The 25,232-nt window shown below is 33.2% G+C and overlaps 4 protein-coding genes across 8 annotated transcripts; 2 read left to right on the top strand and 2 right to left on the bottom strand.

The window, feature by feature from the left end:
* The first annotated feature begins 564 nt into the window (after nucleotides 1-564).
* On the top strand, nucleotides 565-7,852 carry LOC100778710 (probable phospholipid-transporting ATPase 4). 4 transcript variants are annotated; one of them, XM_006595021.4, is made up of 11 exons: nucleotides 565-989; nucleotides 1,583-3,528; nucleotides 3,692-3,802; nucleotides 4,097-4,373; nucleotides 4,459-4,547; nucleotides 4,660-4,744; nucleotides 4,841-5,050; nucleotides 5,376-5,501; nucleotides 6,391-6,489; nucleotides 6,660-6,851; nucleotides 6,945-7,852. In XM_006595021.4, exons 2-11 carry the CDS (start codon nucleotides 1,709-1,711, stop codon nucleotides 7,608-7,610), a joined length of 3,675 nt encoding a protein of 1,224 aa, XP_006595084.1. In that variant the 5' UTR covers nucleotides 565-989; nucleotides 1,583-1,708; the 3' UTR covers nucleotides 7,611-7,852. The 4 variants fall into 4 exon arrangements, with proteins under 4 accessions (XP_006595084.1, XP_014621593.1, XP_006595085.1 ...); XM_014766107.3 differs by having other exon boundaries at nucleotides 569-715; XM_006595022.4 differs by lacking the exon at nucleotides 565-989 and adding an exon at nucleotides 1,024-1,095.
* A 2,197-nt stretch (nucleotides 7,853-10,049) lies between these two features.
* LOC100778165 (casein kinase 1-like protein 2) lies at nucleotides 10,050-15,279 on the top strand. Of its 2 annotated transcripts, XM_006595020.4 has the most exons (15): nucleotides 10,095-10,256; nucleotides 10,385-10,482; nucleotides 10,570-10,610; nucleotides 11,137-11,206; nucleotides 11,328-11,476; nucleotides 11,562-11,657; nucleotides 11,754-11,824; nucleotides 12,564-12,625; nucleotides 12,723-12,786; nucleotides 12,868-12,952; nucleotides 13,059-13,185; nucleotides 13,315-13,397; nucleotides 13,484-13,547; nucleotides 13,724-13,866; nucleotides 14,734-15,279. In XM_006595020.4, the coding sequence occupies exons 2-15, from the start codon at nucleotides 10,407-10,409 to the stop codon at nucleotides 15,019-15,021; spliced, it is 1,419 nt and encodes a 472-aa protein (XP_006595083.1). In that variant the 5' UTR covers nucleotides 10,095-10,256; nucleotides 10,385-10,406; the 3' UTR covers nucleotides 15,022-15,279. The 2 variants fall into 2 exon arrangements, with proteins under 2 accessions (XP_003543581.1, XP_006595083.1); XM_003543533.4 differs by having other exon boundaries at nucleotides 10,050-10,482.
* A 1,316-nt stretch (nucleotides 15,280-16,595) lies between these two features.
* LOC100305940 (uncharacterized) lies at nucleotides 16,596-17,364 on the bottom strand. Its single transcript, NM_001248330.3, has one exon. The coding sequence runs from the start codon at nucleotides 17,260-17,262 to the stop codon at nucleotides 16,909-16,911; it is 354 nt and encodes a 117-aa protein (NP_001235259.2). The 5' UTR covers nucleotides 17,263-17,364; the 3' UTR covers nucleotides 16,596-16,908.
* Nucleotides 17,365-20,713: 3,349 nt separating this feature from the next.
* LOC100777628 (eukaryotic initiation factor 4A-10) lies at nucleotides 20,714-23,961 on the bottom strand. The gene is made up of 5 exons (XM_003543532.5): nucleotides 23,648-23,961; nucleotides 23,179-23,248; nucleotides 22,972-23,078; nucleotides 21,715-22,145; nucleotides 20,714-21,512 (listed from the first exon to the last, which is right to left on the bottom strand). Exons 2-5 carry the CDS (start codon nucleotides 23,244-23,246, stop codon nucleotides 20,877-20,879), a joined length of 1,242 nt encoding a protein of 413 aa, XP_003543580.1. The 5' UTR covers nucleotides 23,247-23,248; nucleotides 23,648-23,961; the 3' UTR covers nucleotides 20,714-20,876.
* Nucleotides 23,962-25,232: the final 1,271 nt, after the last annotated feature.

The raw sequence follows: 25,232 nt of genomic DNA, 5'->3' as shown, positions 1-25,232 counted from the left end.
CAGTTGTTTCACATAACAGAATATGTCATATTTAAAATTGATTTTGATATTCAATTACAATTAAATTATTTGATTGATATTAAAAATAAAATAAAAAAAAACAAATGCATATGAGAAGAGTGAAATCCCGGATAAAAGTGAAGCAAAACAAATAAATAGATAAGAACTTTATATCAATATCATCCTAAAAAAATACTCTTACATACTCTGTGTTACATTCAAGGAAAAAAGAAAAAAAAAAGTGTTTATAATAATTATTTTAGCTTGACTATGAAGGAATTCGAGACTTTCTTAACTACCGATACATACATGCATAAATGTGTACCTACTTTATAGAAAGCGAAACGCTTTGTCCACGTGGCAGATGGTGGTCCCACTAATAGAAGGGCAAAAATCCTAGACTCTGTCTCTGTCCCTGACAACACTACTATTAACCGCATTTGATATTATGGCCCGCCAAATTGGAAAATGGGGTCCACGCTGCATTTTCTTAAATTCATAATGAAGAAAAGGGATATAATTTGATTTGATAAGGCCATTTGGCATTTCAGTGAAAAGATGAAATGTTCCAGGTCAAGAAACCGTGTTTGATACTCCTAAAAAAAGAATAAGAAGAAGCTGGAATTATGAAAAATTGCTTCGGACTTGTGAGGAGTCACACGCACACGACCTTCCTCTCCAAACTTTGTCTTTGTCTTCTCTCACAAAACACCCAGTACAGTACATATTTATTTATTTTATCCTAAACTTTTTCATTAAATCGTGCCATTAATGCAATCAGAATTACAGCACTTGTCTCTTGTTGCGGTGAAAATACAAATGCAATTACTGTTCTGAGAACCTTCAATTCAACGCACATAATCACAACCAGCTTCTTCTCTCCATCTTAATATCTATCTCTTTCTGTCATTGTTTTTGTTTTGTTTTGTTTCAGCGCCTGCCTGCCTGCCGTCCTCCTCTACATGGAGACGCCACTTCCTTTCTGTTTGGTGCGTTTTTTTAAACGTGTTTTTTTTTCTTGTGCTCAATGCAGTTTCGTTTCTTCGAAATCTTCTTCTCTTTGTTTTAATTGTCTTTTCATTACTCAATTTCGAGGTTTTTTTTCCTACCTTATCTTTCTCTATATCTCCTTTTTTAGCTCAGTTTTTTTCTTCTCTCTTTTCCCCTTTTGAATTCACCAAGGATAAATTACAAATAAGTAATTATCCCCTTAAGACGTTCGTTTCGTTCATTCCTTTAAGCTGTTGTGAATTTTTTAGATGGACGCGTCTGCATTATCTTCTCAATCTGATTTCAACGAATTTCCCAGACCTTATTAAACGGTCACAAGATCTCTCTTAATTTTGTTTCCTCTTAATTTCAGCCTTTCTTTCTTTTTGTTTCCTCTTAATTTCGGATTATCTCTTAAATTTTCTGATGTACGGACACGCTAGGAATTTGCATGATTTCTCTTTTTACGTTTTCACGCATGAATTTAGGTTTTGTTCAATTGAAAGTATTATTTAGGTTCCATGGTATGCATCAAATGATCATCTCGTTTATGTGCTGTGGTTGATAATTTTGTTTGTGTATATTTTTCCAGGTTGCAGAAAAGCAAAATTGGGGATAAAGGGGAAGGTTTAATTGCTCCCTAGAGGCAAATTTAGGTTTTGTTGGTGGTGGTTATGTTGTCAGCTATAAACTACCCTTGAGCTGAAATCCGGGTAGAATGGCACGGGGGAGGATCCGGGCAAGGCTCCGAAGGAGCCATCTTTACACATTTGGTGGTTGCCTGAGGCCAACTACCACTGAGGAGGTGCCTCATCCACTTCAAGGTCCTGGTTACTCACGAACAGTATACTGCAACCAGCCTCAACTCCTTGAAAAGAATTCTCTATTTTACTGCAAGAATGATGTATCAACCACCAAATATAATGTCATCACGTTTTTCCCTAAGGCATTGTTTGAACAATTTCGAAGGGTTGCTAATATATACTTCCTTTTGGCTGCTTGCCTTTCGGCGTCTCCAATTTCACCTTTCAGCCCTCTTAGCATGATTGCTCCTTTGGCGTTTGTTGTGGGGCTTAGTATGGCAAAGGAGGCATTGGAGGATTCGCGCAGGTTCCTTCAGGATGTCAAAGTTAATCACCGGAAAGCTAGTCTCCATAAAGGCAATGGTGATTTTGGTCTCAGGTCGTGGCAGAAGATTATGGTTGGGGATGTGGTAAAAGTAGAAAAGGACCAATTTTTTCCAGCTGACTTGCTTCTCTTGGCGTCGAGTTATGAAGATGGGATATGCTATGTGGAGACAATGAATTTAGATGGGGAGACCAACTTGAAGGTGAAGAGATCTTTGGAGGCTACCTTGTCTCTGGATAATGATGGGGCTTTTAAGGATTTCTCTGGAACAATACGTTGTGAAGATCCCAATCCCGATCTTTACACTTTTGTTGGGAACTTTGAGTATGAACATCAGGTTTATCCTCTTGATCCTGGTCAAATTCTTCTCCGAGATTCAAAGCTTAGGAACACTGATCATGTCTATGGAGTGGTCATTTTCACTGGACATGACAGCAAAGTCATGCAGAATTCTACCAAATCCCCTTCAAAAAGAAGCACAATAGAAAAAAAGATGGATTATATCATATACACTCTTTTCACTGTCCTTATATTGATATCTTTTATTAGTTCGATAGGATTTGTTTTCAAGACCAAATACCAAACCCCAAAGTGGTGGTATTTACGACCTGGCAATATTGAATACCAGTTTGACCCTGGAAAACTTGGATTGGCTGGGATGAGCCATCTGATTACTGCACTCATTCTATATGGATATTTGATACCCATCTCGCTTTATGTTTCAATTGAGTTTGTGAAGGTATTACAGGCAACCTTCATTAACCAAGACATTCAAATGTATGATGATGAATCTGGTACTCCAGCTGAAGCACGGACTTCAAATTTGAATGAAGAGTTGGGTCAGGTAGACACTATCCTATCTGATAAAACTGGCACTTTAACCTGCAACCAGATGGACTTTTTGAAGTGCTCCATTGCTGGTACTGCGTATGGTGTTCGTTCCAGTGAAGTTGAACTTGCTGCAGCAAAGCAGATGGCTTCTGATCTTGAGGAGCAGGAATTGAATCTCTCTAATTTCCCCATGCGTAAAGAGAGTAACGTGCCATGGGAAAATATCACAGAAGATGAAGAAACTGAATTGGGGACTGCTGTTACTTCCAAGGATGATGGAGCTCGAAGGCCTGCCATAAAGGGATTTGGGTTTGAAGATGATCGCCTTATGAATGGTAATTGGTTGAAAGAACCCAATGCCGATGTCCTTTTGCTGTTTTTCCGGATATTAGCAGTTTGCCATACAGCCATTCCTGAACTGAACGAGGAGACTGAGAGTTGTACATATGAAGCCGAATCACCTGATGAAGGAGCTTTTCTAGTAGCAGCCAGAGAATTTGGTTTTGAATTTTATAGGAGAACTCAATCAAGTGTTGCCATTTGTGAAAGATTTTCTGCTTCAGGTCAAGTGGTTCAAAGGTGAGGTGCACATTCACAAATTCCATGATGCTTATCCTTTTCCTATTTTTTGGGGAGGGGTTCTGACATTTGCTTTTGAATTATTTTGTTTGTGATGCCAAATTTCTTAGCTTTTATTTGTATATTTATTTATTTATTTTTGTGTTTTGGTTGAGTTATACAGAGAATATAAAATTTTGAATCTGCTGGACTTTACTAGCAAAAGAAAGCGCATGTCAGTCATTGTGCGTGATGAAGAGGGAAGCATCATTCTTTTCTGCAAAGGAGCTGACAGGTTAGCATACTAATGTGATTTCTGTCTATATTATTGTCAGCTCAGCTGAACAGATGGTGTTAATGATCGAGTAGGACACTAGGACCGTCTATCAGTTTCGACAATGGAATCATTAAAATCCTCTTCATGCTTGTGGAGTTTATATTCTACTTACTACTAGCATACTATATAATCACAACAACTCCCTGCTTCCAGAGGAAGCTTGTGAAAACACACATTTATGCTGTCATAGAGAGGCTTTTGATGTCCCTCTCTAAACTTTGACGTCCATTATCTTCTTGCCTGGTTGTGCAGTATCATATTTGATCGACTGTCTAAGAATGGAAAAATGTATTTGGAGGCTACTACTAGACATTTGAATGAATATGGAGAAGCTGGTTTGAGAACGCTAGCTCTGGCTTACAGAAAGCTTGATGACCAAGAGTACTCTGATTGGAATAATGAGTTTCAGAAGGCCAAGACAGCTGTTGGGTCTGAGAGAGACACAATGCTTGAGCAGGTTTCAGATGTTATGGAAAGAGAGTTGATTCTTGTTGGGGCTACTGCAGTGGAAGATAAACTACAGAAAGGGGTATGTTGTATCATTATTTATATAGTCAAAATATGTTGTTTCTTCTCTCCGCCTCTACCATTTCTCATCTTTTTATTCTCTTTAGGTGCCTCAATGCATTGATAAACTTGCTCAAGCTGGTCTAAAGATCTGGGTATTGACTGGGGATAAGATGGAAACTGCAATCAACATTGGGTCTGTCTACTGCAAATTATTTAACCACATAACACTATTTCATTTCTGTTTCAAGTTACTCAAAAGTGCCTCTGCAATTGAGTTTGCTGAAACTTTTGTTTCTGTCGTGCAGATTTGCTTGTAGTTTACTTAGACAGGGCATGAAGCAAATCTGTATCACAATGAATTCAGATTCTGTAACTAATGATGGGAAAGAGGTAATTTTTTTCATTGAGATAGAGTAAAAAAATTTACTGATAGACATGACTTTCAAGTTTCATCTGATAATAGACTTAGCTCTTGTAACCCCTCAGGTTATCAAAGGCAACATCTTGAATCAAATCACCAATGCCTCACAAATGATAAAGCTGGAAAAGGATCCACATGCTGCGTTTGCATTAATTATTGACGGAAAAACTCTAACATATGCTTTAGAAGATGATGTCAAGCACCAATTTTTGGGATTGGCTGTTGGTTGCGCATCTGTCATTTGCTGTCGTGTGTCTCCAAAGCAAAAAGCATTGGTAGGACCTTTTTCTTTTTTCATTTGTACCTTTGTGAGCTCTACTCTAATATTTTATACTGCATTTCAATAAATGATAACTATAAATGATGCTACTCACAATTATTGGACTGAAAAACATGCACAACTGCATGCATAGCTCTATGTTGATGTTATGTGGGAAAGATAAGGTATAGATCCAAGAGTTCTGTTGTGAACAGTTGTTGTTTAAATACTTCTGTAGGTAGAATTTATCTAATCTCTATCTCTATATGATCAAGTGTATGAGTGTAAATAAAATGTGTACTGCTTAGTTGTTTCTTAATCCCTTATTCCTTTGGAGTCAGGTAACAAGGTTAGTGAAAGAAGGAACTGGGAAGACCACTTTAGCCATAGGTGATGGTGCAAATGATGTTGGAATGATTCAAGAAGCTGACATTGGTGTTGGAATCAGTGGGGTTGAAGGTATGCAGGTCAGTGTCCAGCTCTTTTATGCATTGTTATGCCATGCAAAATTATATCTGCATATGATGTATTCTAATATATATTTTTGCTAGTTGCAACACTGTAATATGCTTCATTTTCAAAATATAAATCAAATTTTGGTTTGTGTACCTTTGATATTTTAGAAAAATGACTGGGGCTAGGTATAAGGGGAACCTGTCATGTTTGTTTGTGTTTTAACTTTGTTGTTCTAGTTGGATTCTGGAGCAGATTTCTTGTCAGGCCTTTTTGGTGAGTTTATTGTTGTCAGTGCTGACCAAGGGCAAAGCTTCTTGCTTTTATTGGAACTTATCTAACTTCCTTGTATTTTCTTGAATTCTTTAACTGATAATAGACAGGACCAGATGAGGAACATCCAGTCTGAATTTACTTTTTTCTGATGATCTTGAAAAGCTAAAATTTTCTTTGTCCACAACACTGTTTCCAATCTATCTGCTGTTCATCATTCCCTGAACAAAAAAGTGCATGGTAGTTAATGTTATTAATTTTGGACAGTGATTATTTTTTGCTTAATAAAATGTCTACTGAGTACTAACTTCTTTAGTCTGACTTTTAGTATTTGCTATGAATATGGGTTATATAAAAATTGTCAGCTGATCAATATTTAAATTTAACACATTTGTATGCTTCCATTCCATTCGTGTGAAATAGTGTAAAATGACCAACTTGCTGATTCCAGTTCATATTTACATCATCAATTGCGAAGAATAATTTAGTTAAAACCTACAATTGGCCTAAAACACTTGTTACTACAATCTTTAAGATCAAGAAAACACAGACGTGTGTGTGCGTGTTTCTGTTTGGAAGCATGTAACATTTGTGGAAGTTGTGGAACTCAAGCTTGCAATTTCTTTTCAGGCAGTAATGGCTAGTGACTTTGCTATTGCCCAGTTCCGGTTTTTGGAGCGGCTTCTGGTAGTCCATGGACACTGGTGCTACAAGAGAATTGCACAAATGGTAATTGATATATTCATCTTGAATCTTGATCATTATTCTCATTTCTTGAATGTCTTCTTCGTTATTATCCCGTGCATAGATAGAAATGAATGTAATTTTTTTTGCTCTTGTTTCTGTTACGAAATTGATTCAGATATTTTCCTTCTAATGTAATCCATTATGCTTGCCAGATATGTTATTTCTTCTACAAAAATATAGCATTTGGCCTCACCATATTCTATTTTGAGGCCTTTGCGGGCTTCTCTGGACAATCTGTTTATGATGACTGGTACATGATATTGTTTAATGTTGTTCTTACATCATTGCCTGTCATTTCTCTTGGAGTTTTTGAGCAAGATGTTCCATCAGAAGTTTGCTTACAGGTTTGTTTGGTCTCTTGAAATGCCTTCAATGAATTCTGTATGTTCATCCGTGTTTGGATAATCTAACCTTTGATGTGCCATTGCTCGTTGCAGTTTCCTGCACTGTATCAGCAAGGACCCAAGAATTTGTTCTTTGACTGGTATAGAATCTTGGGATGGATGGGAAATGGTCTTTATTCCTCCCTCATCATCTTCTTCCTTGTAATAATCATTTTCTATGACCAAGCTTTTCGTGCAAATGGCCAGACCACAGACATGGCTGCTGTTGGGACCACGATGTTCACTTGCATCATCTGGGCTGTCAATTGCCAGATTGCTCTGACAATGAGCCATTTCACATGGATTCAACACCTCTTTGTGTGGGGCAGCATAACCACTTGGTACGTTTTTCTCTTGTTATATGGAATGCTTCCACCACAATATTCCAAGTCTGCCTACCAACTATTGGTTGAGGTTCTTGCTCCTGCTCCTATTTATTGGGCAGCAACCCTATTAGTAACAATCGCATGCGTTCTTCCTTATCTTGCCCACATATCCTTCCAAAGATGTTTTAATCCCATGGATCATCACATTATCCAAGAAATCAAGTACTACAAGAAAGACATTGAAGATCAACACATGTGGACCAGGGAGCGGTCTAAAGCACGGCACGAAACGAAGATTGGATTCACGGCAAGAGTGGAAGCAAAGATTAGGCAGTTTAAAGGCAAGCTGCAGAAGAAGCAGCAGTCTTCACTGGGGGCTTTCTCCCCATCATGACCATTACAAAATAATTTATTAGTTTTCAGTCCTTTTAGGGTTTGCATTTTTTTATTTATTTTTTGGGGCTCTAGCCTCATTTAAATTCTTTTCATGCTTATGTTGCTTGCGTATGGGGGTGAATGAAAGTCCCATTTAGTTAAGAGAAAAAGCATGGGAGCCGTTGTAGTATGTAACATATTTAAGTAGAAGAGCTCACCAAACTAGTAAATTCTGAATGATCAAAGTGTAATTCTCACTTAGCAGATGGTTAAATTCAAGTGATGGTGAAGAAATGAAAGCAGCCAAGTAGTGTTAAAAAAATAATTATTGCATTTCATGTGGTTCAGATTAATTTTAATTACTTATCTCAAGATTCAAAATTAATATTATCAAAGATAAGAGGTAAAAGGGGATGAAATAAAAGTTACTCAACTCAAAATTAATATTATTAAAAGAAAGAACCACGAGGAAGTGTATTTTTCATAGATCTCTTGGGATATTAAGGGTTGCTTATTTTATATTCGGAATTAATTTTTCTTATGACAACATATGTTTTAATACAAAATCTATAATTAAAATAAAAAAATTCTTAAAGAAAATAGAAGAGAAACCAAAGTTAAATAGAGTGCAAGTAACTGAACTAATCCCCGGCGTTGACGCCAAGCCAAGAGGATGGAAATGGAAACATGGGATGGGATGAAACAAGAGATGCTAAGTAAATACGACAAAATGCTTATAATTCCAATTTGTTTGTCATGTCAAAACAAATCCTCGTATTATTCTCCTTTTAATATCTGTGACCTGTCAGAACTATTTCATTTTCGGATATATGGCAGCAGTTATCCGTAGTTGGCAAGCATAGATATAGATTAAAAATCTTCCACTTACATACAAAAAACTGGAAAAGTTGATCAAAAAATATCTCCCACTAAAAACATCCGTACCTCCCTCTCCTTTTGGTTGATAGAAAAATTTCAACTTATCTATTTTCCTATTGTGCTGCTGACATTAGAATAAGAGTTTAATTTTTATTTATTGTGATTATAAAAAAATACTATTTTTTTTTACGATAATGACATTAAGGTTAAACATTATAATTTCATATATATTATTTAAACACCCTATTATAAAGTGATTTAAGTAGATCTTAGTGCGTATAATTTTTTTATATTGTTAGAAAAAATAATGTTTTAAAATTTTCTTTTCTTAATTTTGTGTGTGCAGAATAATATGAATTATCACAAATTATTATTATTTTTAAATTAAGTTGAATTCCTTAAGAATTACTATGATTAAGTAAAATATGATATAAACATATTTAGTTGTGTCATTTTACATCTATTAATCATTTTAACAATAATTTTATTAAATATTTTTTTTATTCGATAGGCTCACTTAACACTTCCAACTAACAATTTTCAATTATCAATCAATTTTTAATTTAGAGTCTAAATTGATATTTCCTTACTTGATTTAAATAAACAAATATTTATTATATATTTTTCGGCTACCAACCAATATTTACTATTAATAGAAAGGAATCAAATGATGAATGATAACAAAGAAATATAAGTTAATTCAATAGTCAATTTTAGTTAATAAATTGGTGTAATTTCTTTATTTTATTATTGATTTTAATGAAACATGAAGAAATTAACATTTTTGTCATTTTTGATCAGCAGAAGTCGAGAAAAAGAATTAAGTGCTTTGAAGGAAAATTGTGTCAAAAAGTGGAAGAAGAGCCCAAAGGCATGCTTATCACGAAAGCTCATGTTAAGCGTGAAAATTAAACTAAGTATTGTTTATATAAAGAAGAGGGAGCAGAAGGGGAAGACACACTAAGTAGTAAAGCTATCCAAAGCTTGAGTTATCCCTTGTTGGAAACCCTCATTCCTAATCATTCCCCTTTTCTTCCAAAGCTTGAGTTATCCCTTGTTGGAAACCCTCATTCCTAATCATTCCCCTTTTCTTTCCTGCTTTTGTGTGGTTTGGCCATTTATACATTGCTAGGGATAGAGTGACTTTTTTGTACATATGCATACATCTTCTTTCTACTTAATGATGTTTATGATTCCATATTACATTAAAGTAATTAAGCATGATAGACCCCAACATTATATCTTTTTCTTTTGCCTTTTATCTTCAAATTTCACACTTACAATTCCTTTTTATCTTCTCATTCTTCTATTGCTTGCAAAAACAAAGTCTATCTGGATTCGACATTCTATTTGTGATCAAATTGGTATATTTGTCAATATGGTAACAATGAAAAACATGACAAATGCTATAACATTTATTTTTAAGGTATTGATTAAAATATTAAAAAAATATTTTTTATTAAGATGTTTAAAATTATGTTTTTCATATTTTTTTGTACATTTTCTTATGATTGAAAAATATATATTTATAAAAAAAAAAGAGAATAGTAACGTGGGTTTAACTCAAGAGTGGGCGAGTTCTTGACTTCTTGTAAACCCAAGACACGATATTGGATTTCCACTATTAAAAAAGAAAAGAATAGCAACGTGGTTGAATGTAGCACCAGTCTAGTCAGTTGCAGGCTTCCTGCACGCTACTGAAAAAGAAAGAAAATCCGTTTGGATGAATGCGCGAGGGGAAGAGAGACTCTCTCTCCTCTTCCTTCTACACGTTTAGAGAGAGAAAGTGTGTCTCATTTTTCAATCTTGCCCGCATCTTTTTGCGATTTCTCATTTTTCTCCTGTTCCTTTCCTTTCCGTTTCTCTGCTACTACTTCCAACTCCTTCCATTCTCAACTTTCTTTCAATCTCTAGGGTTTAATTCGCCACTCATCGAATGGAACCTCGGGTTGCGAACAAGTTCCGTCTTGGCCGCAAGATTGGTAGCGGATCCTTCGGCGAGATCTATCTCGGTTTGCTCTGCTTCTTCTACACTTTTTAATTTATGCTTTTTTTACTCTGAATTTCTTATTTTTTTTTCAATTCAATTTTGTTTTCAGGTACGAATACTCAGACAAATGAAGAGGTTGCAGTTAAGCTCGTGAGTACTATGACTTTACTCTAATTCGCAATTTGTTCTCCTCTACTTTTCCGAAACACAGTTTGCATGAATTGGTCAGAGTTATTTTAGTTCTTTTTAGGTGTGATTTGTTGTTTATCATCTATTGTTGGTAATTTGTAAATTAGTGTATGTATACCGTACAATATACAATGTAGACTTGTGTTGTTCAGTTCTAAAAGCAGTGAAGGTGTGAATCATGGAATGTGTCATAGACAGTGCAGTGTGTAGAACACTTTTTTTTTTTTTTTAAAAAAAAACTTGTAGAGGAATTAATGTGGCCAGAGGTGCCAAAAGGTGTGTCTAAGGCTGATTCATGACTAATTCGTCCCTTGTGCCTCAGTTTCACAACTCCAAAGGGTGTTTGGCAGTATCAACCGCAGTTTATCCTCTGTAATTAATGGCATTGATGATAGTTGACTTTTTGAAGAACTGTGTTGACTAACGAGGGTTAGGGATATGTTTAATGAAATGCTTGTTTACTATTTCTCTTTGCCTTTTGATTCAGGAAAATGTCAAAACTAAGCATCCTCAATTGTTGTACGAATCAAAGTTGTATAAAATACTGCAAGGAGGAAGTAATGTCCTGTCTTACACTCTTACTGAATTTCTATCTTTCTGATCTCTTTGCTTACTATGCAGTATCTGTATTACTTTACTCAGCTTAAATGTTTTTGGTTGGCTACTTTTATTTGGCAGCTGGGATCCCAAATGTGAGATGGTTTGGAGTTGAAGGAGATTACAATGTCCTTGTGATGGATTTACTGGGACCTAGTCTTGAGGATTTATTCAATTTCTGTACCCGTAAATTGTCCCTCAAAACTGTTCTCATGCTTGCTGATCAGATGGTGGGATGTCCTGTATTATGTAAATACTCCTCTAATTTAGATTTTCTGATTTTGTTTTAAATGGGGAATCTCAAACTGTTTGCAGATAAATCGAGTTGAATTTATTCATTCCAAATCATTTTTACATAGGGACATCAAGCCAGACAACTTCCTAATGGGTTTGGGGAGGCGTGCAAATCAAGTATCAGTTTAATGCTTGCTTTTTTAATTCTTTTTTTTTTTGTTCCTTTTCTGTTGTCTCTTAGATGCATCATTTTAAATTTTACCTCTTTTGTAGGTTTATGCCATTGACTTTGGTCTTGCTAAGAAGCACAGAGACACCTCTACCCATCAACATATTCCTTACAGGTATTTTGTTTCATTTTTTATTTTCCTGATTTTAGTGTGATGGTTGCAATGTTAAAACATGTTTTAAATTTTAATAATTAGGATAGTAATCAACTGAATATATCTGAAAAGTTATATTATTGTTAGTTATTTGTGTGACACTGACTTTTTAGTGGGAGAGTTCCCTAATAAAAAAGCTGTAGCTTTCTATTAGGCAACACAAGAATTATGTGGTGCCTCTGGTTTGGCACCTTATGCAGCTGTGAAGTTTATTCTAATTGTGGCAAGATATGAAATTAATTTATCTTCACTGGAACTTTGAGTTTCAGAATATTATTGATAAATCTATTAACTACCAAATGTGTATGTGTGATATGGAATTGCTGGAAAATTTTAATGTACCTGCTGTTCAAAGTTATATGAAAATTAATAGGTACAAGTGAAGTGAAGTACTAATAGTATAGAGTTTACATGGACAGTCAATCCGATTTAAATTCTTTCATTTCCAATTGTTGGATATATTTTGTATTTTTTATTTATTTGTGAGAATATGTTTTTCTAATCAGTGCATAAAATTGCTGTTGTTACTTACAAAATATCTTTAAGTAGTTTCTCTGCGATGATTTTGTATTATTCTTTGTTTTATTTTTATTTATTATATATATGAATGACTGTACAATACTTTGAAGTTATTAATTTACAATAATACTTGAATATTGGGGAGTTTCTCTAAATTTCACCTGCTTGTAATCCATTTCAGAGAGAATAAGAATTTGACTGGAACTGCTAGATATGCTAGTATGAATACTCATCTTGGAATTGGTATGCTCTCAATGTATCTCTTCATCAAACTTCCTTTCCATTGTATTTATTGTTAATTGATTCTGAAGTTTGGTATTGCCTTTTCATTCTTTAATAGAGCAAAGCCGTAGGGACGACTTAGAATCACTTGGATTTGTTCTTATGTATTTTTTGAGAGGAAGGTAGTTATCCTTGCTCCTATGTTGTTTTGTCTTTCTTTATCACCTACTTCTAATTTAATTTTTTACTTGGTATTTCTACAGTCTCCCATGGCAGGGATTGAAAGCAGGTACTAAGAAGCAGAAGTATGAGAGAATCAGTGAGAAGAAAGTTTCTACTTCTATTGAGGTGAGAAAAACTGTGTATAAAATAATGTTTTGGAATTCTGGTACATATTATCGATTCCCCCTCCCCCCCTCTCTTGATCATGAAAAATTGGCTTGCTTCTTTGTAGTCTCTGTGCCGTAGCTACCCCTCAGAGTTCGCTTCATACTTTCATTACTGTCGGTCACTGCAATTTGATGATAAACCAGATTATGCTTATCTGAAAAGGCTTTTCCGTGACCTTTTCATTCGTGAAGGTTTGAGCCATTCTGTTTTTCTAGAGATATTTCACTTTTGAATGTGATGTAGTCTTTGATAACTAGATGGTAAAGTTTTACATTTTAATATGTCATTTATGTGTTTTGGCTGGTGTTCTCTTGTTCCAGGATTCCAGTTTGATTATGTCTTTGATTGGACCATTTTGAAATATCAGCAATCTCAAATTGCCACACCTCCTGCTCGTGCTATTGTAAGTGATGGTGTTCTATACAGTGGCATTATATTTGATGTTTGCTTGTTGATATTAGATTATTGTACTTAAAGTAACATTTTCAGGGTCCTGCTGCTGGACCAAGTTCTGGGCTGCCACCAGCTGTTGTAAATGCTGATAGACAGACAGGTATAATTTTCTATTTATTAGTAATATGCGGTTTTTTACTTAGCTAAAAAATTTTAGTTATTCTATGTATAGATATTTCTATTTTCCCTTTTATTTTGTCTACCTTGGTTTTTCCATGTTTTTATGGTTTTTTATTTTGCGTTTTTTGGCTTTTAATGTGGGAAATTTCTGTGTAGGTGGGGAAAACAGTAGGCATACTGGTTGGTCTTCATCTGATCCTGCTCGAAGAAGAAACTCTGGACCTATTGCAAATGATGGAATGTTGTCAAGACAAAAAGCCCCATTTCCAAGTGATTCAACTCGATCTAAAGATGTTATGGTGAGTATACATATTTATTTATGGGATGGCTTATGACTGTGACTCTGTGAGCTCGGCATATTTCTTGCATAAAGAATGATGCTGTATTTATGCATTAATATTCAATTTTCTTCCTCATTATTTTGTCTTAAAAAAATAATAAATGTTTATTCAGAGTGTTTATCATTTTAGAAGGAAATTAACGAACATGGTTTCCCATATATCTAAAATGTAAATGAAAGTATGAAGCTCTGCTTGGTTGCATTGTTTCTTTTGGTTATAACCAGAATTATAAAATATTGGTTGCATTGTTTGTGTTTATGTGCTCGATCAAAATACAAGAAAGCAATTGATGTAAACATTCTGCAGAAGTCAGCTTTGTGTTAGACAAGTTATATATAATTCTTTGGACCTGCTGCATTTAAGAGTTTTGTGCTGTGAATATACTCTTGTGGTTTTTGTTTTCTGGCAAAAGAAAATGAAGATAGGTCCTGTTTAGATAAAATTCTCCATAAACACTTGTAAAAAGAAGAAAATAAAAAGGTAAAATAAATTAAACTTCTTGATATGCATTTCAACTTAGAGAAGTTTTTTTATATCTAACTTCTCACAAAAGTTGAAATGTATAATTTGATTTTTACTTATAGGAGAAGTTTAATTCATTTTACTTTCCTTTTTGATTTAATAAGTGTTTATGGAAAAAACTATTCAAACAAGGGCATAGTCTATACATTGTGGGTTCCTGATATACTACGAGCGATTGTGTTATCAGGTGTTAGTTTGTGGGTTTTATCATATTTGAAATTGCTTGTTGGTTACAGTTACACTGATCTCATTGTACCATGGCTATTTTTCATGTTATTTTTAAATTGTGTGTGATACATGCAGTTGTCTAGTTCTAATTTCCGTTCAAGTGGATCTACAAGGCGAGGTGTTGTATCAAGCAGTCGTGATGCAACTGTTGGCAATGAGACTGAGCCTTCTCATCCTCTCACCGTGGATGCTAGTCAAGGAGCACTTCGTAAAATCTCCGGTGCTCAAAGAAGTTCACCTATTATGCCATTTGAGCACAACCGAACATCCTCTGGAAGAAATACATCAAACATGAAGAATTACGAGTCAACTATCCGGGGTATTGAGACCCTAAATTTCAATGACGAGAGGTTACAGTATTAGCAGCTTCCATTCTCGACTACCTATCATAGTAAATTCTTAAAAGAATTTTATAAACTACCGAGTGGAGTGTGTTGTGTTGTCTGTGCATTTTGTTGGAGGAAAGCTGCAACAAGATGGTAATGGTCACTATAAAGTGTTAAAGAAAGATATGCTCAACCCTGACAAATCTGGCCTTGAAAAGGCTTTTGTTAACACAGTTGACCGTGTTGGTTCTACTTCTACCATCTTTCCCACTTTTATATCATTATTATTTAGTAATGTCTCATTCTTTATTGGCTCTTTCTTTTTTGGATATATATCATATATCATGTTTGCTGAGATTCACGTGGGAAATTTCATCAGCCACCAACTGGTAAAACGACCTATGCTACAATACTACAAATTTAGGGGCCTCTTTCACTTGCAAAGAAGGAACTATCACAAATTCGTAAGCAAGATGTGAAATTGTGAACTTCGTTGGTCTTTATAAATTATAAACATAATTTTAAGGTTCAGGTGTCTTGTATGACAGTGGAATTCCGAGTTTTATTTGAAAAAAACTGGTTGTGATCCCCCGTCTTGTTGAAATTGATTTTAACATGTCATATCCGTTACTAACATGAGAGGATACAAATGTCTTACAATAACACAAGTGCTCAAAAGGTAAAAATTGAAGTCCGTATGACCGTATCAATATATATGGCGTGTTTGAAGGATGGAATTGAAAAGTCAGCATGACTGAATTAAGTCATTAACACACCAAATGTATTATATATTTTTAAGCAACTTTCATAAGCAACTACGTTGTAGATGCTATTAAATTCTAATAAATCAGTACAATTATATTATAAATTAAATCAAAATTAAATGTACCCTAAAAGAAGTTCACTTTTAAAAGATCTTTTTGCCAAATTTCACGGAACAATCAACAATGTCTTGTATTCTCTCTAATAATACAACTGATGCACCATACATCAGGGGACGAAAAGCAGGGTTGAGTGTAGAAGTGTGACCAAACACAACATCTGGGACATTATACTCTTTATTATCTTTCGTTTTATCTTCATTATTTTTTTTGCCACATTATCTTTTGTCTAAGTGTGCAGCACCGTATGATCAACCATAAGCTATTTTATTTGTATCTTGCGCTTCCAGTGAGCGAATTTCACTTATTTAGAATAACAAAACTGATTTAATTTGGTTAAAAAACAGAATGAGTTTTAACCTCTATGGTTCTATCAAGAATAAGATGTAAAATCGTTATGTTTATTACCGAATGACTCAATTCATTTTGGAACATTTATGACATTTACCAAACAAGACAAGGTCATTGAGGTTTGCACTTTGCAGGATTAGCAAATACACTTTGGAACGTTTAGTGACATATCTGAATATTTTTCATCACTATTAGCGGTGCAAAGGAGAAAACTTCCTTTTCGGCCTTCATTTTCTTAATTACCCTCTTTTGGTTGGTTTCAATCCAGCCATGATACATATATAGCTAAAAGAATGCTGAATTATCCCTTATCATAAGTAACCCGTCATTATCAATATAACTGGCTGAAAGCATGAAACAGAACAGAAACAGAGCGATTCTCCCATAACGCATTCATTTATTTTCTTTTTGACATTTATAGTTAAAATTTATAATAAAAATACAAATAAACTGATCAAGAAACTCTGCAGTAGTAACCAAACTACACACCCATAAGCCATGGAATCTCATACAAAAAGGAAACGAACTTCAGAAAGGATTAGGGATTTTTTATAAGAGATTCCATGGAGACAATCTTGTTCTAGTCAAACAAGACTAGACTACTATGGCTGATGGAGGATTTAATTTAAACATTTACTGAGAAACAAACAAATAAGTAACTCTCATTATAGAAAAAGAGAATAAGATATGATTCACCACCATCCATAGAGAGCTTGAGTGTATGTATTCTTGATCCACCTGAAACTCTTTCTTAGAGAGCCTTTCATCTTGCCCTCAGCAGCATATATTTTATAGCCAGCAACTCTCTTCTTCCTCTGCAACTCAGGGTCAGTGAAGCTCCAACTTTTTGATGGTTTAGTAGCTGAGGTTTTCCCTTTCTTCACCTTCACCTCCTTACTACCTATCTGGTGTGCATAAGCAGAAGAAGCAGCATTATTAGCACTGTAACACCTCAGATCTTGCATGCTTGTTGGGGACACCTTGCCTCCACAGTAGCTTTCAATCTGCAGCCTTGCATCTCTGCATGACTTGGATCTGAATTCCATGATCAAAGACTAGTATGTGTGTGTCTAAAGGCTACCAAGAAGGAATCAGTTCAAAGAAAAAGGGTTGATCGGTTTGCTTTTTTGTAGTTGTATGTTAACAATATTGTTTATTGCTTCTTTTACTAACTTATAATGTTGGTCTTTTTTATTTTTTGAAAATTACACTTCACATTAACTTTTGTTTCTTTTTTTTAAAAATAAAAATGTACTTTTGTTTTTTTTTTTTAAATGTGATACTGCCTTTAGCTCTTTTTATAAGAAAAAAAGTTATATAACTTATTTTTTAATAAAAAGGACCGAGATAGTATTAAATAATTTTTTTAAGAAAATTATAGTGACATTGAAATGAATCTTCCGTTAATTTATATAATAAAATCTTTTGAGTTGGAGGCAGTAGAAGATGATGATAATATGTTGTTTTCTTTGATGAAAGTTATCGGGGTAGCCGCAGATGCAACTTTCTTCACAAGAGCAGAATTGCATGAGGCTTTTGGGTTGACTAACTTTCACACGTGGTGGAAGTGTTAACCAAAATTAACAAGTGAAATGGAGCAATGAAAAGAGTAATTGTAAATAATGGGAATCTCTGTCTATATATACATATATTTTTGGTACATCGGAAAGGAAAGAGTAAAAATGCCAAGAAACAAAAGCAAAATTAGGTTAAACAATACTAAAATATGAATTAGATTTCAATAAAATAAATGATAATGAAAAAAAAAATAAAGACGAATGATAGTGGTGCATCCCCCATCTTTTGTGTTAAAATTTTCACAAAAATCTAAGACCAATCTCTCTGTTCATAAAAAGGCAAAACGTTCTGATTTTCAATTGACTATTGTGGTCCACCTCTTGAATGGTTCCCCACCCATGTTAGTGCTTAATTAGTTTCTGCAAGCCAGAACGTAAAAACATTGACTTCTTTTTCCTGAAAAATACTCACAAAAAATGGCTAAAACAACAGTGAAATTTTCAGTTTAATGCAAGTTAAGAAAAATAATTCAAAATGAAATTATTATAACAACCAAACGAAATTATTATATTTTCATTTGGAAAGTTGCTCTCACAATTTTCTACATACTTTGCTTTCAAGTTTTGGCCGAAAGTGCATAGCCTAAATTCATTATTATTATTATCATTAGCATGATAAGTGTTAGTACCATTAAAGTAATCCTGTTCAATTTAATTGCAACCGTCCCACCAAAAGAACTACTTGATAAGAAAGTTAGCATGTGTCTTTCACTCTCAACCACACTTTAATGATGCAGCATTGAAAACGATTTTTACACTGTTGTCTTTGAATTATGCATCCTAATGTTAGCAAGAGCTTAATTTTTTTAGGGTGGGTACTCCAACGAAATTACGCTGATAACACTATATAAATATGCTTGTGTCTCTAATTTCCCCCTATTTTTTGTTGTGGGGGAGGGGGAACGTATGATATTCGGGTGAAGATAACAATATTATACATACAGCACTTTGCGTGTAAAAATATTCATCATTATTTCAGTACCACTATTTTCTTATTCTATCAATCACAATTCAGTGGTAATTTAAAGTATGAACAGGCAAGTGCGATGCTTTTTTTTTTTTTCCTTAATGAAAAAGTGCGGTGTCATTTTATTTGGTTGTACTTAGTAATTTTAGACAACACGTTTAACTTGAACTAATATATCACTCATGCCTTGGATAATAAAATTAAGGGTTAAATGTAACTTTGCTGTTTTTATTTTTCAAAATCTATAATTTTATTCTGTTTATTTTAAAATAGAAATAATTAGTCCTCATATTTTGATTCTTCCGTTAAATTTAAAAAAATATTAATAAATAAGAAATTAACAATGATGTGATTCAACTTAGTGATGTGACATAAGGTTATTTGTTTAATTTATTATAGTCAACGTTAATATCATATTTTAAAAAAAACTGCATATTTTAAAAGATATGGTGGTTAAATGCCTATTTTAAAATAGAATTACCAAAATTGAACATTTTAAAAAATAGGAGAAGGAGCTAAATTGCATTTAAGTCTAAATAAAAACTCATTAAAGTTATAAAATGTAAAATTTTATTTTTTAATTTTAATAAAATATATTATTATTAAAAATCAAATAAAAATTTGTAGTGAGAAGGTAATTATTTACAAATAGATAATTAAGTGGAAAAAATGAAAGCGCCATTGATAGAGTGCAAGAAGCTATGCTGTTTCTACTCCTAAGAAAACAGCATTAAAGACTATAGAAAAACTGAAGAATTTAAAATAACAACTCAGTTTTCATTGATACCAAAAGGATAAAGACAGTTAAATGCTAATAATAATGATATCGTATTATCATCTTAGTTTAGGGAATTAAAAATAAAAGCTAAATACCTAATAATTTAATTCCAACTGATATAATCTATCAAGCATTTTATTTTGAGCCTAAAGCCCATCCGTAACATTGATAACTTTGAAATGAATATTTTATATCATCTTTAACATTTATAACTTGATCTCCAAACTCTGTTGTAAATAAAATTCAAGTGATTTTTTTTCTATTGTAGATAAATATTTATTTAACAGTTTTATATTATAAAGTGTGTAGGTTAGGAAAATACAAACACTTTTTATTTAAAATTAAATTTATCATAAGTTAGTATAATTTTTGCATGAAATTCTTTCCAGATAATCTTTATATATCCTTAATAGTGTCTATAAATTTATTATCAATCATCTTTGTTATAATATATTGGTCAAGATGAAATGTCATATATATCATTAGTAGAATTTCTTAATTCAACATGAGAGAGATTATGTCAGGTAATCGTCATGAGGAAACCGTTCATGTATTGGTTAGGTCATGAATTTAAATTTATAAATCCGATCAAAATTTATAAAATTGTTTGATTTGACTTTAAATATGACTAATATTAAGACTCAAGTGTTGGAACTCTTTTTTTAATATTTATTTATTTTGTCATGTTTATAATAGTAATTATTTTGTTCATTTGTTTTAACAAATCTAGTTACAACAAATCTAGATTCAAACTATTGTAAGAATATTTTATTTTAATTTATATTAGTCTATTTTAAAATATTATATTAATAATACTAAATGAATCAATTTTACTACTTTATATATTTGATATTGTATTAACTATATTGAATATTTAAATGAATCATGATATTAAATAATAGTTTTAACTAGAAAAAAAAAGATTAAATTTAAATGGGTAATTTGTTAACCCAATCCGTTAATGAATGAATTATGTTAGGTTTAAAAAAATTATGAAAACCGAATCAAACTAAACCGATCAAATTTGATTGAATTGAGTTTTAAATTTAACCAAAATCAGTCTCAACCACCCCACAAACACCCCTAGTAACCGTAGATACAAGAGTTGATGAAGGCATTGTTCAAATACAAAATACATAAACACAAAATTATAAACAAAAAGGCTTGAACAACAATTAAGCAAATAAACAAATTTTATAGAATCCATTATAAAAATAAAGTCAGGTGTATTGGAACTCTAATGCTAAAATTTGAAAAAGAAAAACAAAGAGCACAAAATAATAATTGGCAAAAAGTAATAGCCCTCTGATGACTTAACAAAGAATGAAAATTAACCCATCAGAGCAGATCAGCAACATTTGATGGCAACTCCTCTACAGTCACATTGTAGAACTTTTGAATATCAGACAGCATTCTTGCATCATCCAAAGTCACAAAGTTTATGGCAACACCTTTTCTTCCAAAACGCCCACTTCGTCCTATGCGATGAAGATAATTTTCAGGTTGGGTTGGCAGATCATAGTTTATAACCAAAGACACCTGCTGTACATCTATACCACGAGCCAAGAGGTCAGTGGTAATTAGAACTCGAGAAGAGCCAGAGCGAAATTCCCGCATGATGATGTCACGAGTGTTTTGGTCCATGTCTCCATGGGTGGCTGAGACTGTATGGTCATTGCTTCGCATCTTGTCAGTGAGCCAGTCCACCTTACGCCTTGTGTTCACAAAGATGACACTCTGGGTGATAGCCAAAGTCTCATAAAGGTCACATAATGTCTCTAGTTTCCAGTCTTCCTTATCAACATTCACATAAAACTGTTTGATACCCTCAAGGGTCAATTCATCACGCTTTACCAGGATTCTCACTGGCTTATTCATGAACTTCCTCGTAATCTCCAAGGCCTCAGGTGGCATTGTAGCAGAGAACACTCCAACCTGAATTTGACCCGGCAGAAGCTGGAAGATGTCATAGATCTGCATTTCATGCACGAAAAATATAAAATGTCAACACAAGATGACTTCATCTAGCACATATGTGAGTTTTAAATAAAGAAAAATATTTCAACAAAATAAAAAATATTGGTAACATGCATGAAAGAACGTTTAGATGACAGTCAGGAATCAGAAGAAAAAAAAACAATTCAATGTTTTAAACAAACATGGAAAACCATCAAACCTGGTCCTTGAAACCACGAGAAAGCATTTCATCAGCCTCATCCAAAACAAACATCTTTATGTGATCTGGACGAAGAGACTGTCTCCGTAGCATGTCAAATACACGCCCAGGAGTGCCAACAACAGTATGGACACCAGCTTGGAGAATGCGCTGATCCTCACGAACACTGGTCCCACCAACACAAGCATGAACCTTGACACCAAGGTAATCACCTAGAGCTCGCATAACCTTCTCAATCTGCTGTGCAAGCTCCCTTGTTGGTGCCAAAACCAAAGCCTGACACTGAACCAATCCATAGTCAAGCTGCTGCAAAATTCCTGAACAGAACGTTGCTGTCTTTCCAGTTCCAGACTGAGCCTGCTGAATCACATCCAGACCCTTGCAGAAAGGAACAATTCCCCTCTGCTGGATTGCAGAAGGCCTCTCAAAACCTAAAGAACAAGAATTAAAAATCACACATCGTCTTGTGGTAGAGTTAACTGCATATGACATTTGCTTTGTTCTAAAAATGCAATACTGATGCTCAGCATCAACGATAGATTCAAAACAATAAAAAGTCAGAAATTAATTTGAAATGAAAATCAATGTAAATTCAGAAAAGAATAATTCCAGACATGTGATTAAAAAAAAGCCAATACCCTTTAAATGGTATATCACTCGATGATATAAATTTTCACCGTCAAAGGGTCCATGCAGTCTAGAAGGAAGTCTTACTTTGCAAAAGTCATTTCCATACCATGGTCCTATGAGTCCAGGTTAATGGTGACAACCCCAATTGTTGCACCAAGGCTTTCCCTTTTTATAAATAAATCTTAATGACTTTTAAACTTCAAAGCAAAACTTCAGTACATTCAGTTATCCCAGCATTTTTAAATTGTTTTGCTCATTTGCTGGAACTATCATTAAAATTGCAAAAAGGTCTTTGATATGGTGATTGCACAGATAAAGAATGGAATAAATATAACTTCAACAGGGTAAACAATAAGAGGAAAATGTCTAAATGCATTAATCAAATTATCAAATCAGCAAGTCCACATCACTACCACACTGACATAAGTAGGAAGAGGAATGCTAGGAACACTCTCTTAAACATACACTTCATTGTTGCTTTATTCATTAAAAGGTCAATTCAGTTGCCTTGAAAGCAAAGAGTGTGTCAACCCATTGTCAAGAGTGTGTTTAAAATAGTATATTCCTAGTATTCCACAAGAATTAAATAAGCAATTGAAGAAAGAAAGGAAAAATAATTTGCCATACCATAAGCATATATGCCTCTCAGAAGATTTTCTTGAAGGCCCATTGCATCAAAACTATCATAGACTTCGTCATATGAAGTGAAAAATTCTTGTCCATCGGCGGAAAGCCTGTTTTTCAATATCAAGACATTAATTAAAATAACAAAAAAAACATAATATAGAATTCAAGCATCACACAAAGTGGATAATATGTAGTATAGGAATTTACAATTCATTCATCTTAGAATCATATTGCCGAGCATCAAACTGCGATCCTTCTGGAGCCAAACCTGCCATCACTGCAGAACAAAAACTTCGTTAAACTTAAACAGACAAGTGTAAGTCGAAAAGCCTACAAAATCTAAAATCTAAAATCGATATCAAAAGAAAGTCCCAAAAATATCGTGAGACAACGAAAGAAACAGAAGGAAAAGGGATTCCTTGCTTTCATAAGTCCTTTTTTCTTTTCGCAGATGTCAGATAAGAAAAACAAGCTTAAGAACAATCCAGGAGCACCAATAACTCAAAAAAAAAAAAAAATCAAACTGAACAAAATCCGTAACATCACTCTAATCTGTGTCAAATGAAAAAACAAAAAAAAAAATCCTCCACGGGACATCACATATGTAACAGGAGAACAAAATTTCAGTACCCTGAGTGAATAAATGGCTTCGAAAAGCGTAAAACTGGAGGGTTACCTGGTGTTAGAGGAATAGAGATAGAAGAAGCAAAGAGGAATGAATTAGGGTTTCCCAAACTCCTCGGATCTGCGCCGTGGAGTTGAAGGGAAGGGAGGCGGAAGAGAATCGTATCGTAGGACTGAGTGAGTTTAGGTTTTTGTTATGTTTATGTTGTTGTCGTATCTATAACCTATAATCTATAATAAATAATAAATTTACAAATCCAAAATCAGATTGGTAGTATGTTCATTCGGGGCTTCAAATTTTTTGGTTTTATATAATTTTTTCCAATATTTTTATATTTTCAAAAATGATAACTGGTTGTGCATCCGTCTGCGTTCCTGTGATTGGTCTAGCCCCCAAGTAATATTAATTTGCATGAACATTAAAATTCTGGAATTGCTTTTTCTTATTATTATAATATTATACAGACATTTTTTAAAGAACAAAATACAAACATTACCAAAATAAATAATTTTAAAAACTATAATCAAATTAATTAATTCATCCTTAATTTCTGACCATTCAATTAATATTAATTAATTTTTAACCGAATAATTTTACAAATCCTTTAAATTTTTAAAATGACATAATCTTTAATTTTTAATGATACCTACATTTGTGACAATTTTTTTTAAGATATGACTTAATTTTTAAAATCTTACTTAAATTAAACAACAAAATATACTATATTTTATATTAAAAATATATATTTTTACTCATAAACAACTATTGTTTATATAAGTAATAAAGCTTAATTTTAAATAATGATACGTAAATCATCACTAATAAACAAATAAGTAATTGTGTTTAAAGATAAGTAACTCATTAAATAATTAGTGTCGGAGAATCAAAATTACATCCATATATCTGTCAATAAAAATAAAAAATGTATTATTGTATAAATCAGTAAACAATGCATCTTTTACATACTTTCATTCTCAGCTAATGTTGTTGTACATACTTCCTACTTTCTGCTAATACTTCAGATTAAAAAACATTTTTTCTTATATTGACGAGGTTTCTGGAATGTTTGCAATGACAGTAAAGATGAATATAATTTCTCTAAAATATATGTAAAAAAATTAATAAATATGTGTGAACTTATTATTTATGTATTAATTAATTGTTTATTAGAAATTATATATTTAAATAAAAATAATTATAAAAGAAGAAAAAAATTCCAGGCCCTATTATAGAATTTTGGATCCATCCTGGATAGGATATAATAGTTGAGTAAAAATAAGATGAGATAAAATTATAATAAAGATCTTATTTTAATATGTACTAAGTTGTATTTTAAATAATATATAAGTTGTCCTATTTTCTGGCTTGCAAGTTATGGCCGTGATTTACCATAGGTGCGCGTTTGAATTAAGTTTATAAGCTAAAATTTATAAAATTGAGTTTGAAAAAACACTCCAAGTCTTACATATTTAAATTTGAGATTTTAGTCAAATTTTACTCTCAAACAAACTTTTGGGATAATCAAACATGAACCTAAATTGATTTTACTATTAAACATGTTTTTGTTCCATTGGAGCACTCCCATCCGAAATTCAAATATACTCATATTTAGTGTGATTTCATGAGAAGTAGCTTT

This window comes from Glycine max, chromosome 13, assembly GCF_000004515.6.
Source record: "Glycine max cultivar Williams 82 chromosome 13, Glycine_max_v4.0, whole genome shotgun sequence".
Classification (NCBI taxonomy): Eukaryota; Viridiplantae; Streptophyta; class Magnoliopsida; order Fabales; family Fabaceae; genus Glycine; species Glycine max.
The sequence above is the reverse complement of the archived record's forward strand: the minus strand, read 5'-3'. Positions and strand labels throughout refer to the sequence as shown.